Raw genomic sequence first — 14,014 nt, 5'->3', positions numbered from 1 at the left:
GTGGGGCGGGGGCCAGAGCCCTCCTCTCCTGGGGCCTGGCACAGCACCAGCTGTCTCTGCCTGGGGGACTGCCACCCAGCCCTGCCCGGGCACTCCTGGTCCCTGCTGGGCCCACGGAGGGCTCTGGCTTCTTTCTGCCTCCTGATTTCTACCCCAAGCTGGCACTCCCTCCCCAGCCCCACCCCTGCCCTGCTCCTTCCCCATCTGCCCCTCCAGAGTGTGGCCACTCAGCCCCTCCCCCCAGGGATAGTCTCCCTCCCCAGTCCCACAACACCCCAGGCGCTACCCTGGACATGTCACTCATTCCTGGGCTCTCCCCCTGGAAATCCCCGGCAGTGACCCTGCATGGTCATTGCCCCTCCCAGAACATTCTCAATTTCCTGTCCGCCTGAGCCCTTGCCCCTCCCCATCCTCCCTGCCTTCTGTCTGAGGCAGATTCCATGTGGGGCAGGAGTGGCTGGGCCCGTGGCCGGAAAGCTCTGGGGGCCCTATGGGAGAGCCTCCTGTGCTGAGGGGCTGTGTGGAGCGGTCCCGACCCCCAGCTCCCCACAGCCTGGCCTGCCGCAATTCAGAGGCTGGGTGTGGGAAGGGTTTGGGGTGCAGGAGAATCCAGGTGGGTCAGGTGGTTGGGGTAAGGGTGTTTGTAAAGGAGCGGCCCAAGTCCCCCAGTAGTGGCGTGTGCGGGGGGGGGTCGGGGGCCATGGGGTCAGGGCAGGGAGTGGGGAGTGGGGCTAGCCAGGAGGGCCCAGGCAGCCAGGGTGGAGACTTCAGGCTTGTCCCATCAGGCTGGGGGCAGGGCGGTAACAGAGTCAGCGTGGGTCCAAGCGTGGGTGGCGCTTGGGGTGCCTTGGGGTGTCGACAAAGCTGCTGTGACGGTCCCGGGAGGGGCAGGGCAGGGCGTGGAGAGCGTAGGGTAGCATGGGGGCAGGGCCTCCAGGCAGGGGGTTGGAGAAGGTGGCTCTGGAAGGTCACTGGGAGGGGGGGCCACGTGCCCAACGCCTGTCTTGTGCTTTCTTAAGACTCAGCTGGAGGGGCTTCCCCAGCTCCCTGGCAGGGCTGCCGTCACGCCCGGCACCTTCCTCACATGTCTCACCTTTTCCGGTCCTGGACTCTGAGCTGGGCTATGTGTGTCCCTGGCACCAGCCCCGGGCCCTCAGCCAGCATTTGCGGGGTGCCGGATGGGTGAGGGGGTGATAGCATGGGGTGGCATCTTTGGTGGCCAGAGCTCAGCTGGAGGGAGCGGAGGCTAGCAGTTATTTGGGCTTTGGAGAGCACTTTTGGTGTGTGTTCACTGTCAAAAGTAAAGAAAGAAAAGAAAACAAGAAAGAAAGAAAAGAAAGAAAAAGAAAGAAAAGAAAAGAAAAGAAAAGAAAAGAAAAGAAAAGAAAAGAAGCAAGCACTATGGAAGTACACAGAGAAACAGTTAAAGTCACATGTCTGGCCCCAGTCTCACTGTGTGTGTGTGTGTGTGTGTGTGTGTGTGTGTGTGAGAGAGAGAGAGAGAGAGAGAGAGAGAGAGAGAGAGAGAGATCAATGGTTTGTAGCGTGTTAATAGGCTCATGAGACCACCACTATAGTCAATTCCAGAACACTTACATTCACACCTCAGCCCCTGGCAAACCCTGCTCCACCTGCCGTATCTATGGATTGGCCTCTGTTGGCCATTTCGTATAAATGGAATCAAACCATTTTGCACCTGGCTTCTTTTACTTAGCCTCATGTTTTCAAGGTCCGCCTATGTCGTAGCATGTCAGGGGACTTCATTCCTTTTTCGGCGGAGTGATACCGAATGGCGTGGACCCCTCAGACCTTGTTTATCTGTGCATCAGTCGGTGGACGTTTGGGTTGTTTCCACCGTCGGTTATATGAGTGATGCTGCCCTGAACGCTTGTGTGCGAGTGTTGGTGCACGCCTATGCTTTCATCTGCCTTGGGTAGGTCCCAAGGAGTGAGCTTGCTGGGTCATGTGGTCATTCTATGTTTAACTGGTAGAAGGGCTGCCAGACTGTTTTCCACCCAGCTGTACCCTGCTGCGTCCCCCTGAGCGGCCTGTGAGGTCTCCAATTTCTCCACGTCCTCGCCGACACTTACTATTATCTGCCTCTCAGATTATAGACATTCGATCCTAGCGGGTGGAAGTGATATCTCGTTGTGGTTGGGATTTACATTTTCCGGTGGCTAATAATGTTGAGCCCCTTCTCATGTGCTTAGTGGTGATCTGTGTCCCTTCTTTTGAGACGTGTCTATCCAGATCCTTTGTCCATTTTTAAATTGGGTTTTTGTCTTTTTACTGTTCAGTTGTAAGTGTTCTTTATGTATTCTACATACATGTCCCTTCCCGGATAGATGATTTGCAAAATTGTGTGATTCTATGGGTTATCTTTTGACTTTCCTGTGCTTGTCCTTTGAAGCACAAAAGTTTTTAATTCTGGCAAGTCTAGTTAACCTATTTTTTTCTTAGCGCTTGTCTTTTTGGTATCATTTCTAAGAAATTCTTGCGTATTCCCAAGTCATGAAGATTTATGCCTATATTTTCTTTCAAGATTTTTATCATTTTAGCCCTTACATTTAGGTCTTTGATCTGTTTTGAATTAATTTTTGAGTATGGCATGACGTGAAGATGCAACCTTGTTCTTTTATATGTGGATTCCAGTTGTCCCAGCACCATTTGTTGAAAAGATTGCTCTTTTCCCATTGAATGGTCTTGGCCCCTCATGCTTTCTTCCTTCCTTCCTTCCTTCCTTCCTTTCTTTCTTTCTTTCTTTCTTTTTCTTTTCTTTCTTTCTTTCTTTCTTTCTTTCTTTCTTTCTTTCTGTTTATTTTTGAGAGAGAGAGTGACAGAGAGCAAGAGAGAGAGAGCACACAGGCAAGAGTGAGTGAGGGATGGGCAGGGGGTGGGGGGAGAGACAATCCCAAGCAGGCTCTGTGCTCAGTGAAGGAGTCCTACTCGGGGCTCGATCTCAACAACCGTGACATGACAACCTGAGCCAAACTCAAGAGTGGGAGGTTTAACCAACTGAGCCATCCCCACGCCCCACCCCCCTTTTAAAAAAATGTAATGGATACTAAATATTCCATTACATGGAAATACCACAGTTTATTTACCGGGTCCCTTTACGTGGACATTTGGGCTCATCGTTAAAAATCATTATATTTCTGGATTGCCCTCTGACATAGGTGAATGCAGGGTATAAGACAAACTAGTCCTCCGATTCCTTGCCAGTTGATTGATGAGAAAATCCTAACTGTTTTAATTTGCCTTCTTTGATTCTTAAATAAAGTGAGTTTTGTTTCCTAGTTACTGGCTATTTTCACTTTTTTTCTTTTACGAGTCACCTATTCACCCATTCAAAACCGTTGTTCAGATCTAGGAGGGAGGCAGGTAGGGATCCAGGGTTTAAAAAAGAAAAAAAGAGCATTGTTCATTTCTCTGTAAGATCTTGTGTTTCTTTTTGAATTATAAAAGCTCTTCGCACATTATGAGTATTAACTTCCTTGTTTTTTTAAACGTTTCAATCTTTTCACCAGTTATGTTTTTAAAGTAAACTTTTTATTGAAGTGTAACATTCCTGCAGAAAAGCGAGCAAATTTTACACACAAAGCTTACTTAAATTTCAAAGTTGCCTTGTGACCAGCACGCACATGACGAAACAACTTGTTAGCCTCTTAAAAGTCCCCCTGGTGCCCCAGTTGCTGTCCTGACAACTCACACCATGACCATTTTTGGTTGATTGTTACTTAATCCTGTCTGTGGTATCTTTAGCCGTATCAGCTTCAAAAACTTACCAGTCTTGGGGCGCCTGGGCAGCTCAGTCGGTTAAACATCCGATTTCGGCTCAGGTCATGATCTCACAGGTCGTGGGTTCGAGCCCCGCGTCCGGCCCTGTGCTGACAGCTCGGAGCCTGGAGCCTGCTTCCGATTCTGTGTCTCCCTCTCTCTCGCCTCCCCCCCCCCCCCCCCCCCCCCCGCCACACTCTGTCTCTTTCTCTCTCTCAAAGATAAACAAACACTAAAAAGTATATATTTGCTGAGGGTTTCTGGGTGGCTCAATTGATTGAGAGTCCAACTCTTGATTTGGCTCAGGTCCTGATCCCGGGGTCGTGGGATCGACCCCATGTCGGGCTCTGCCCTGAGCGTGGAGCCTTCTTGGGCTTCTGTCTCTCCCTCTGCGCCTCTCCCCTGCTTGTGCTCTGTCTCTCTAAAAAATAAAAACCAAACAAACCATAAACACTTGTTGAGAGTTTCTTCCAGTTCTGATGCTTGTTTTTGTTTTCTTTTTTCTTAATTTTTTTATTTAAAAAAAATTATTTTTTAACATTTATTTATTTTTGAGACAGAGAGAGACAGAGCATGAACGGGAGAGGGTCAGAGAGAGGGAGACACAGAATCCAAAACAGGCTCCAGGCTCTGAGCTGTCAGCACAGAGCCCGACGCGGGGCTCGAGCTCACGGACCGCGAGATCATGACCTGAGCCGAAGTCGGCCGCTTAACCTACTGAGCCACCCAGGCGCCCCTTGTTTTTGTTTTCTAACGAAACCTCTTGAATCTGTCGGCATTTGCTTTGGGCTGAGAGGTGGGCTGGGGCCTTGGGGTGTCACGCTCAGGGTCCAGACTTGGGTTGGTGGGTGACAAAGAGGACTTTAAATATCTCCTTTCCCACCAGACAGCTTTCTGAGGGCCAGGTCTGTGTCCTGCTGCACCTGTGTTATGTGACAAGCGTGGCTTAAAAGTGAGGGGACGGAGGGGAGGGAAAGGCGGGCCCCCAGCCGGAGCCCTGTGGGGGTCCTGGTGGCATGGTGACTCCTGGGTGCCCCCAGACAAGTGGCTGAGGAGAGGCGCGGAGGTGCTGAGGTGGCGGCAGGCGGGGTGCTGGTGGGCGGAGGTCCAGAGGGCGGGACAACGGGAGCGTGGACGAGGGCGTCCGGGCTGCAGGTGAGTGAGCACGCGGGGACCCTGGGAGGCGGAGGCCAGGCTGGGGACAGCACCCCAGGGCCCCCACAAGGAGGAGAAGAGGCCCATGCTCCGAGCCCGGGGCATGGGCTGGACAAGCAGAGCCGGGGGCTGGGGCAGGGGCAGAGCCTTATACTGGGCGCCCCGGGGAAGGGGTGACAAGCCAGAAGGCTGCCTGGGCGAGGGGTCTCGAGCAGGATGAGGCCCGAAGAGTGCCCAACACGTGATGATAAGGGACACTGGGGGCCTTGGTGAGATCCGTTTGGGGATGTCATCGGGCTGGAGGTGCCGAGGGGTAAGAAGAGTCGTGTGGGGCTGTAAGATGTCCAGCGGTGTGGGAGGGAGGACGTCCTCCAGGACAGAGAGGAGGCAGGCGGAGCACTGGCCTGAGGTCCCTGGGGCAGGGGAGGCCTTGGCCCGGAGGGCATCTGTGGCCTTTGGCGTCGTGGGCACCGTGGGGTGCTGGGCCCATCCACACGTGTGGGGCTGAATGTGATCACCCCTTGCCATTGAGGGCCATGTGGGGTGAGCAGGGAGGAAGGTGCCCACTCAGAAGAGGTGGGACAGGAGGCTGTGGGGCCTGCTCTCTCTCCTCTCCTCCCCTCTTCTGCTCCAGGACAGCTTGGGGCCAGGCTTAGCTGCAGAAGGGTTGTCCTGTCCAGGTGGTCAGCTCTCGGCAGGGACCTTTACTGCCGTCCTGAGGCAGAGGGGTTGTGGGGCCAAGGACAGGATGGGGGGGGATGCTCTGCTGCCCGCTGTGGCTTCGGGGCCGGGGACAGATCCGGAACCAATTCTGCAGGAAAGGAAGACTCTAGAAGGTGTCTGCTGTAGCTGGTCTGGGGTCTGGGTTCAGACGGGCTGGTGGCCAGGACGGTGGGGTTAGGGGGGACCCCCCGGAGGGTGCGGGGTGCAGGTGTGAGGCAGCTGTGGGAAACCAGAAAGAGGTGTCTCTTATGTCTTCTTTCCATTCTTTGGTTTTTCAAGTGACTGTGTATTTTGAACTTTTGAAACGTATCCTTTCCCCCTTCCTTATTAGGCGAAAGGCGACAGGGAAAGCTTATAGAATAGGCACCAAGGTGGCCCTGAGGGACGTGGGTGGGCTTTGCTGTTGTCTCCTTAGCAACTCGCGCCTGCTTACGAGGACAGACAGCCCTGTGGTAGGTTCCTGCGACTGCTGGAGTAAGTTGCCAGCATCCGGTGGCCGGTGGCCGGTGGCCCGAAACAACAGAACTTTACTCTCTCACCCTTTGGAGGCCACAAGTCCAGAATCCAGGTATCGGCAGGGCCGTGCTCCCTCAGAGGCTCTGGGGCAGACCCTGGTGGCCGTTGGCGTTCCCTGGCTTGTGATGGCCTCTGTCCAGTACCTGCCTCCGTCTTCAACATGGCCTCCCCCTGTGTCCTGCCTCTGCCTCTTGTAGGCATACGTGTCCTTGCACTTGGGGCCTCCCTGAGTAATCCAGGACGATCTTATTTCAAGATCCTTAATTATAACTGCAAAGACCCCCCCCTTTTCCAAGTAAGATAACATTCGTGGGCTCTAGGGATTTGGAGGTAGACATGTATTTTGGGGACCACCATTGAAACCAGTGCCCCCCGCCCCCCCAATTCCACGTCTGTCACGTACAGACTACATTCATCTGATCCGATATCGGTGAGGGTCTGGATATGGTCCCTGGGGCAAAACTCCTGTCTGTCTGTGGATTTGTGAAACTAGCCAGCCAGTCTTAACGCTTCCAGAAGACAGTGGTGGGACTGGCATAGAATAGACACCCCCATTCCAAAAGGGGGGAAACAGAAAGGGATAGAGGGCTGACCAGTCCCCAGCAAGTTTGAACCCACAGGGCAAATTCCTGAGAAAACTCCTCTCTGGCTTGATGCTCTGCTGTCCGGCCTCCGCCCCTGGCCTCTGCTCTGGGGTCCCCTACTCCTTGTCCTTGCGGGGCAGCCCACGAGCTAACCTGCGAGCACATGAGAATGCTAACCACCTTCCGTCCTTGCATCCTGCCTCTGCCCCCTTCCGTCCCAGCTGGTGGTGTTTCTGCTCCTACAACATTCTCACAGACCTTGTGTGTCACAGGGATCCGTGGCTCCGGACAAGAGGGTTCCCCACGGGACTTTTCTGGGTGACCCCTCTCCGTTCCCGGCTTCTGCGGAGACGGTTGACTGGACCAGGGGGCCAGACGTCTAACCTGGTCGGCAGGGGGCTGTGTGGTCGCGGCCTTGGCACTCTCTCCAGGGCCCGCCTTCCCACCAGGTACACGTTCTGCCACCTGAACAGGTTGTGACCTTCCTGGGTCACCAGTGCCGGTTCCCTTTTTGCATAACAGCCCCTTCCACAACTTGTGTCTTTCCTCTCTATCTTTCTGATCTTTCCCATGCGCTGCAAGAGGAGGTGGGTCACCCCTCCCGCTTCCCCCGGGAATCTCCTCGGCTAAAGGTCCAAGTTCACCACTCGCAAGTTCGGCCTCCACCTAGCAGCAGGACAGCGTCCAGTCGCGTTTCCTGTCGCTGTTCCATAGCGGTCTCCTTCGTCCGCTTTCCAGTGCGCGTCCCTCTCCTCCTTCTGAGTCCCCACCAGCATCGCCTCCAGCATCTGGGTTTCCACCAGCGGCTCACCGCAGCCCGGGCTTTTTCCGGCATGTTCTTCAGCCCACTGCCCGATTCCGAAGCCTCGTCCACACTCTTAGGTGTTGCTCACCGTGCCCCGTAACGAAACCCTGACCGGTCTCCTGTGTCTGTCGTAGCAAATTGCCACAAACACGTGGTCTGAGAACCAGAAATGTATCGACTCTGTTCTGGAGGTTAGAAGTCCAAAGTCAGCGTGTTGGCCACACTTTGTTGGGAGGCTCTAGAGGCCTTCCTCACCTCTTCCGGCTTCTGGTGGCTGCTGGCATTGCCTGGTTTCTGGGGCTTTTCCTCCTAGGGTCTCTTCTGTCTCTCTTAAGGACGCCTGCCACTGGGTTGAGGGCCCACCCACGCGATCCAGGGTGATCTCATCTTGAGACCCTTCACTTAGTAACATCTGCAAAGACCCAATTTCCGAATAAGGTCACAGTCGGTTGTAGGCACCGGGGGTTCAGATGTGAAAAGATCCTTTTTCAGGGTCGCCACTCCAAGCCCTCCCCCCAAGTGTCCCTCCAGTGTTGGTTGATGTATCGTAAAACTTTCACATCTCTTTATTTTGTGCTTGTTGTTTAAAAAAAAAAATGCATAGCATTTTGTAGTACGGTTTAGTTTATGATTTTATAATTTGGTATTATAGAGTATTTTTAGACACATGTAACTTCTCTTTTACTTAATGTCACAACAGGAACATCTTTTTATAACATTTATTTACAATATATCACGTAACATAATATTCCTTTGTATGGTAACCACATCCTATTTAAACTAATGCCCTCTAAGAGAACATTCGGGTTATTTTTGGTTTTTCAGTTGTTTTAATTTTTTGCTTTTTGCTGCAAGGAGTGGCTTTGGAGCTGGGTTGTCGGGTGTATCTATGACATTCGTTTGAAATAGAATTTCTGGGTCAGTGGTGTGTAAAACGTAAGCCTTGTCTGCACCAAGATACAAGTTTTTACCTATCAGATTGGCAAAAATCCAAAAACTTGGATTTCTGGATTGTATTGGTGAAGCTGTGGGAGCCAAGCCAGTGACGGTGCACATCCCATCCAATCTGATCAGATCAAGCACCGCTGGGAACCATGCTCCCGAGGGGCCTCCCGGGTGACAGGCCTCCGGGGGTGGGGTGGGGGGACTGATGGAAAACCGAGGGTCAGACAGGACACGGGAGGTGTCACTTTTTGTGTTAAAAGGGAAAAATCAAGAATCGTGTTTGTATTTGCTTGATTTTCCATAAAGAAACTGGAGAGGAATAAACAGGAAGCCAGCAACGGTGACTCCCAGGCTGCGTGTGGGTGGGAGGGGACAAGCTAGGAAGACTTCTCACGTGCTTGCCCTGCTGGAGGCAGGTGGGCGTTTTCTGTTCTAACACAGCGTTTAAGGGGTTTCTGAGATGTTTGCTGGGTCCTGCACTTGAGTCTGCTGCAGTCCCTGGGGACTCCCTCCTCTCCCTGCCCGTCACCCACGGCACCCACGGCTCCCACGGCACCCACGGTAGAGCCCCTCCCTCCCCCCACCCAGCAGCCACGGTAGGGCTTCAGGCAGGCCACGGAACCTTGCTGCTCCGTGAGTGAGGGGCTGAGGTGGCTGTCCCAGCGGGAGGGGTGATGAGAGCTGGAGTTAGCATGAATGCAGGGGTGAGCTGGGGGAGCATGAGTCCCCGCTTCGTGGGTCCCAGTTTTTATGCCTGGGGGGCCCTTCTGCACTTCAGTTCTGATTTTTGTCTCATTCTAGAGGGGTTTATATCTAGCATTGCTAATGAAGGGTTTTTTTCTATTACATTAAAAAAATTTTTTTTAATGTTTTTTATTCATTTTTGAGAGACAGAGACAGAGTGAGAGCGGGGGAGGGATAGAGAGAGAGAGAGGGAGACACAGAATCCAAAGCAGGCTCCGGGCTCCGAGCTGTCAGCAGAGCCCGACGCGGGGCTCGAACCCACCAGCCATGAGATCATGACCTGGGCCAAAGTCAGACGCTTAACCAACTGAGCCGCCCAGGTGCCCAGGTGGTGGTGCTGGGGGTGGGCAGCAGGATTGTGGAGGGACCTGGCCCGTGTGCAGAAGTGGCCTGGCTGCTATGGCAGAGTCCTGGAAGTGGGACAGCGTGGGCCACCAGGAGGTGAGAGAGGTGCTCGCCAGGCCCAGTGCAGCGGTGGAGGCGCTGGGGGTGGGAACGAGGACGAGGACGGCGGCGGAAGATACTTGAGGGCAGAGTGACGGAGCGGGGGACGTGGGGGTGGGAGCCGGCAGCCCGCAGCCGTCTCCGGCAGATGCCTGGTAACCATGCTGTTCTTGAGCGGGGCTGCACGGAGACAGCTGGACGGGGCCCAAGGTGAAAGCCTTCGCCAGGGTGTCCGGGAGCTCTGGCGGGCACCCAGCCTGCTGCTGCAGTGGGCCTAGACTTCCCCGGGGCCTCCCAGAGCGGCTGGCCTGGCTGGCTTCCTGCTGTCATCATCCTGCAAGGGGCGGCTTCCCAGGCGGGACGTTTGGCTCCTGCGCCGGCCCGAAGCTTCCCGAGGTGCAGGCAGACGCTGGGCCGTGGCTGTGGGGCGAGACGGCCCCCGTGCTCACACTTGCAGGGCACAGTCTGTGGGGTTTCACTGGGCCAGGCCTTGGCCGGGTGATTGTCGGGGACCCTAAGTGGAAGGTCTCTGCTGGCACGACCTGTGTGGGACCGCCTGGATCCCCTGCTGGGGGCCCCCCCGCAGGGCAGGCTGCCGTGGGGCGGTGGGGGGCAGGTTTGAAGCTGGGGAACCATAGGGAGGAGTGCCAGGCTGAGGGCGGGTGGGGTCTTGGGAGCAGTAGGACTATCCAGATGGCAGATGAGGTTGCGTGGGGGCAGGGGCAGGGGTCCTTCCTTGGCCCTGGCCCATGACTCAGCCTGTCGGCGTCTTCCGAGACTTGTGAGGAGGGCTTTGTTCCAGACGGGGGGGGGGGGGGGGGGGCTGGGAAGGAGGGAGCACCTGGTTGTGGTGTTAGGGCTCAGCTCAGGTCCCAGGGGCCCCGAGGGCGTGTGCTGCCTCCTGGAATTTGCAGAAAGCTTCAAGAGGGTTTGGCCTCGCTCCGGGTGAGAGTCCGTGGCTCGGGTGACCTGCTAGGGCCCTAGTTGGGCATGAGAGAGCCATGCTGCTGGGTCAGGCCATCTGCCCTGTTGAGGACCTGGAGATGAGGCCTCCTGGGCAGCGAGGTCGGTAAAGGCTGAGGATGTAGGGGGGGCCAGAACCTTCCCGTCTCTCCCACGGGACCTGGATAACCTGCGCCCTTTCCTCCTCACTGCCCATATCTCTTGCCCCCGGGGCCCTTGTCCAAGGTAGTTTGAGGGACCTCCCTAGCTTGGTGAAACCCACCGACAGCTGTTTCCAGCCCCTTTCTCCCTGCTCTGGCCGTCTCTAGTCTTTGGGGCTGACCGGACCCTTCTCCTCTTTCTCTGGGCCTTTGCACGAGTGGTCTGTCTTCCTTTGCTTGCTAGAGGCAGCCTGTCTTTTGGCTCTGACGTCACTGCCCCTTCCTCTGGGAAGCCTGCTCTGAGAAGGGACCAAAGAACAGGCCCAGTGTGTCCTGTGGAGCCTTTCCAGGGTCCGCGTGGCTGCTCCCCACTTCGGAGGCCACACTGCGGCTGCTGTTTGGGGCACATTCAGCAGCAGCAGGCTGAAGACACCTCTTCACTGGATTTTCCGGCTGCCGCCACTTTCCTGGAAGCCCCCGGTTGCACGTAGCGCAGGGGACTGCAGTGGCCACTTACAGGTGGGCAGCCCCATGTGAGGGGACCAGTGAAAGGTCTGGGACACTCCTCTGGTTGACCTGACGAGTGGGCCTGCGGGCAATAAGGGTGGCTGCTTGGAGGAGGTGGCCCGGCCTGGAAGGAGACTGAGGCAGGCTGGCCACATCTTGTGGCAACAGGACACGACCAGAGTGGGAAGGCAGGGTGCACCTGGGGCTCACATCTTAGGTGTGGGCACGGCTCCTGCTTTATGGCTTTGTGAGGTGCGATGATATAGACTCCACCCTGGCCCCACCCTGCCAGTGCCAATGCCCGCATTCTGCCCCAGAGGCTGGCAGTGACAGTCTTCTGCTGTGGCTTAGGAGACTGACCCCCTCAGCAGTGACAGCGACAGTAGGGGTGGGGGGAGCCGGGAGATGTGCTGGGGCCTGGACTGATGGTGGCAGTGGTGGACAGGCTGGAAGGTAGAGCCCCAGGACCTGTGGGGCTGGCCGTGCAGGGATGTGCGCTTGCACAGTAGCCCCAGGGGGGTGGCCTGCACTGTGGACGGTGGATAGAGGTGCACCTGGAGCTGGGGGGACGAGGGCATCCCAAGACAAGCTTGATTGGGACCTGCTGAGTGGAGAGCTAGAGGCTGGGGTGCAGTGTGGAGTCCTGCTGGACATGAAACCCTACCAGTCAGAGTAGAGAGAACATCTTGAGTCATAGGACTGAGTGAGGTGGCCCAGAGGAGAATGGGGGGGTGGGGAGGGCTTGGCCTCCCGGGGAGAGGGGGGTGGATGGGCAGAGGCAGAGCCGCTGCGGCGTGAAGGGTGGTGAAGGGGCTGATTTAGGGTCCTGGGGTACCACTACGGGCAGGCCTCCGGCTCCTGCCCTGGTGGGATCCACCTACCCGCCGCAACCAGGGTGCTGGTCCAGGAGGTCGCGGGGCGGCTCAGACCTGTGGGTATCTCCTGCAAGGAGTGAGTGGCCGTGCACGAAAGAGCCAGAGGGCACTGTGAGGGACTGTGCGGTGGCCGGGGGTGGGCCGTCGGAGCGCACCTAGGGCCCGGCAGTCTGGCTGGAGTTAGCGGGGTCTGGCCGCACGAGGTGGGGGCTGGAGGGTGGGGGCGGCGCGCCGCGGGGGCTCGCGCCAGGGCTGCCGTGCCAAGCGCATCGATCAGCCCAAGCCCCGCCCCTGACTGGCAAGCCCCGCCCCGGGCCTCTCGGCTCCTCCCCCAGGCTGCGGCTCTGGCCGGGGCAGTGCGTTGCGGGGCTGGACTCTGCGTGGCGGCAGCCGCGCCGCCCTCAGTCCCGACGGAGACATGGACCCCTCGAGAGCCATCCAGCAGGAGATCAGCTCCCTCAAAGGTGCGGGCCGGGGCCGGGGCCCGAGCCAGGGGGCGAGGACCAGGCAGTGACCTCCAGCTGCGTGCAGCCCCGCGCAGGGCCGCGGTCAAGGTCTGCTGCCCCTGGAGTAGCCTTGGGGATGGGGAGCTGGGGCCGCAGGAGCCCCCAGGCCCGTGCACCGCCAGGGCTCCAGCTGGTCGGGGTCCGCCGGGGGTTGGCCGGGGGCTACTCTTGCCGCAGCCCTGCGGCCCTGCAGCGAGCGTCGGGGGGCGGGGCGGGCTGCTGCAGCGGCGGAGGCGGGTCGGAGGTGAGCTCTGGCTTGGGCTGCGGGTCCGCCCCTTTGCCTCCCGGACTCTGCGGAGCCCCCGCCCCGCTGCCGCCCTGCAAGCCCAGCGTCCGAGGGGACAGGCCAGGGCAGTGGGTATCACTGCGGGGAGGCGCCAGGCGGGCTGGCCCCGGGCAAGTCCACACTGCGGCTCTTTGTTCCGGGGTGGGGGGGCCGGGGGCTGCCGGAGGGCTCCGACTGGTTGCCCTGGAAACCTGGAGGGCCCGGAGTGCGAGGGGAGGAGGCCGCCCTGCCTACCCGCCTTGGCCCTCCCGGCGCCGAATCAGCCGCTGCGGCTGCGGTTCTGCAGGGTGGGGGCGGGGCAGAAAGGGGGCATCCTTCCAGCCCTGGGACTTTGTGGGGGGCGCCCCCACCCAGGCGCGGAGAGGGGCGAGCGGGGGGGGGGGTGTGCGGTGTGGCGGAGCAGCGGAAGCTGCCGCGAACATCTTGCTCCAGGCTCCTACCTGCTGCTCCCCTCGGCCGCTGGGGGCGCCCGGGCTGCTGGGAGGGAGGGGGATTCCCTACCATGCCCCGCCCCCTTTCTGCGGAGCCCCACGTGGCTGCCACCTCGTGCAGGCCCGTGTAGGAGGAGAGACCTTAGGTCCAAGTGCTTGGGAGGCCTTGGGGTGGCTTGGAGTCATTTTGGGAGGGGGGGGCATGGGTTGGCTTGGGGGGCGGCTTGGGGATTTGGGGGGATGAGGTCGGGAAATCCAACCAGGAAGATGGCATGGGGTAGGCATGGGGGGAGAGAGCAGGAGGTGAGTGAGGGGCTATGGGTGGGCAGGGGAGAGCAGGAGGTCTGTGGGGCAGGGCCGAGGGACAGGCCAGGAGAGTGGACGAGCTCTTCGCACACAGGGCTGGGGGAGCGCTGGGGGACTGCTGTCCCGAACCACAGCTGCCGCTGGTTCTCGAAGCCCCAGCCCGGGTGGCCGCGAGGGCCCACAGGCGCCCCTGGGCTGAAGGGGCGTGGACGTGTCCACCGCCGCGCTAGCGGTGCGTCCTCCCGGAGCCCGTCTCCGTGTGGGCTGGCCGGCTTCCTGCCCGGCTGGCTGCTGGGGACTGGCGGAT

At 58.0% G+C, this 14,014-nt stretch overlaps 1 protein-coding gene across 8 annotated transcripts in view; it reads left to right on the top strand.

The window, feature by feature from the left end:
* The window catches only part of PLEC (plectin), a 56,016-nt gene that overhangs the window by 5,077 nt on the left and 36,925 nt on the right, over positions 1–14,014 (top strand). For 2 of the 8 annotated variants that reach the window (XM_023248192.2, XM_023248188.2), the window contains exon 1: positions 12,521–12,642. The exons of the other annotated variants lie outside the window; for them this stretch is intronic. In XM_023248192.2, coding sequence (XP_023103960.1) covers positions 12,597–12,642 — 46 coding nt within the window. In that variant the 5' untranslated portion in view covers positions 12,521–12,596. Of the gene's footprint in view, positions 1–12,520; positions 12,643–14,014 lie in introns of those variants that run through there. 8 annotated transcript variants of the gene reach the window in all.

This window comes from Felis catus, chromosome F2 (genome assembly GCF_018350175.1).
Source record: "Felis catus isolate Fca126 chromosome F2, F.catus_Fca126_mat1.0, whole genome shotgun sequence".
Taxonomy (NCBI): domain Eukaryota; kingdom Metazoa; phylum Chordata; class Mammalia; order Carnivora; family Felidae; genus Felis; species Felis catus.
The sequence above is the reverse complement of the archived record's forward strand: the minus strand, read 5'-3'. Positions and strand labels throughout refer to the sequence as shown.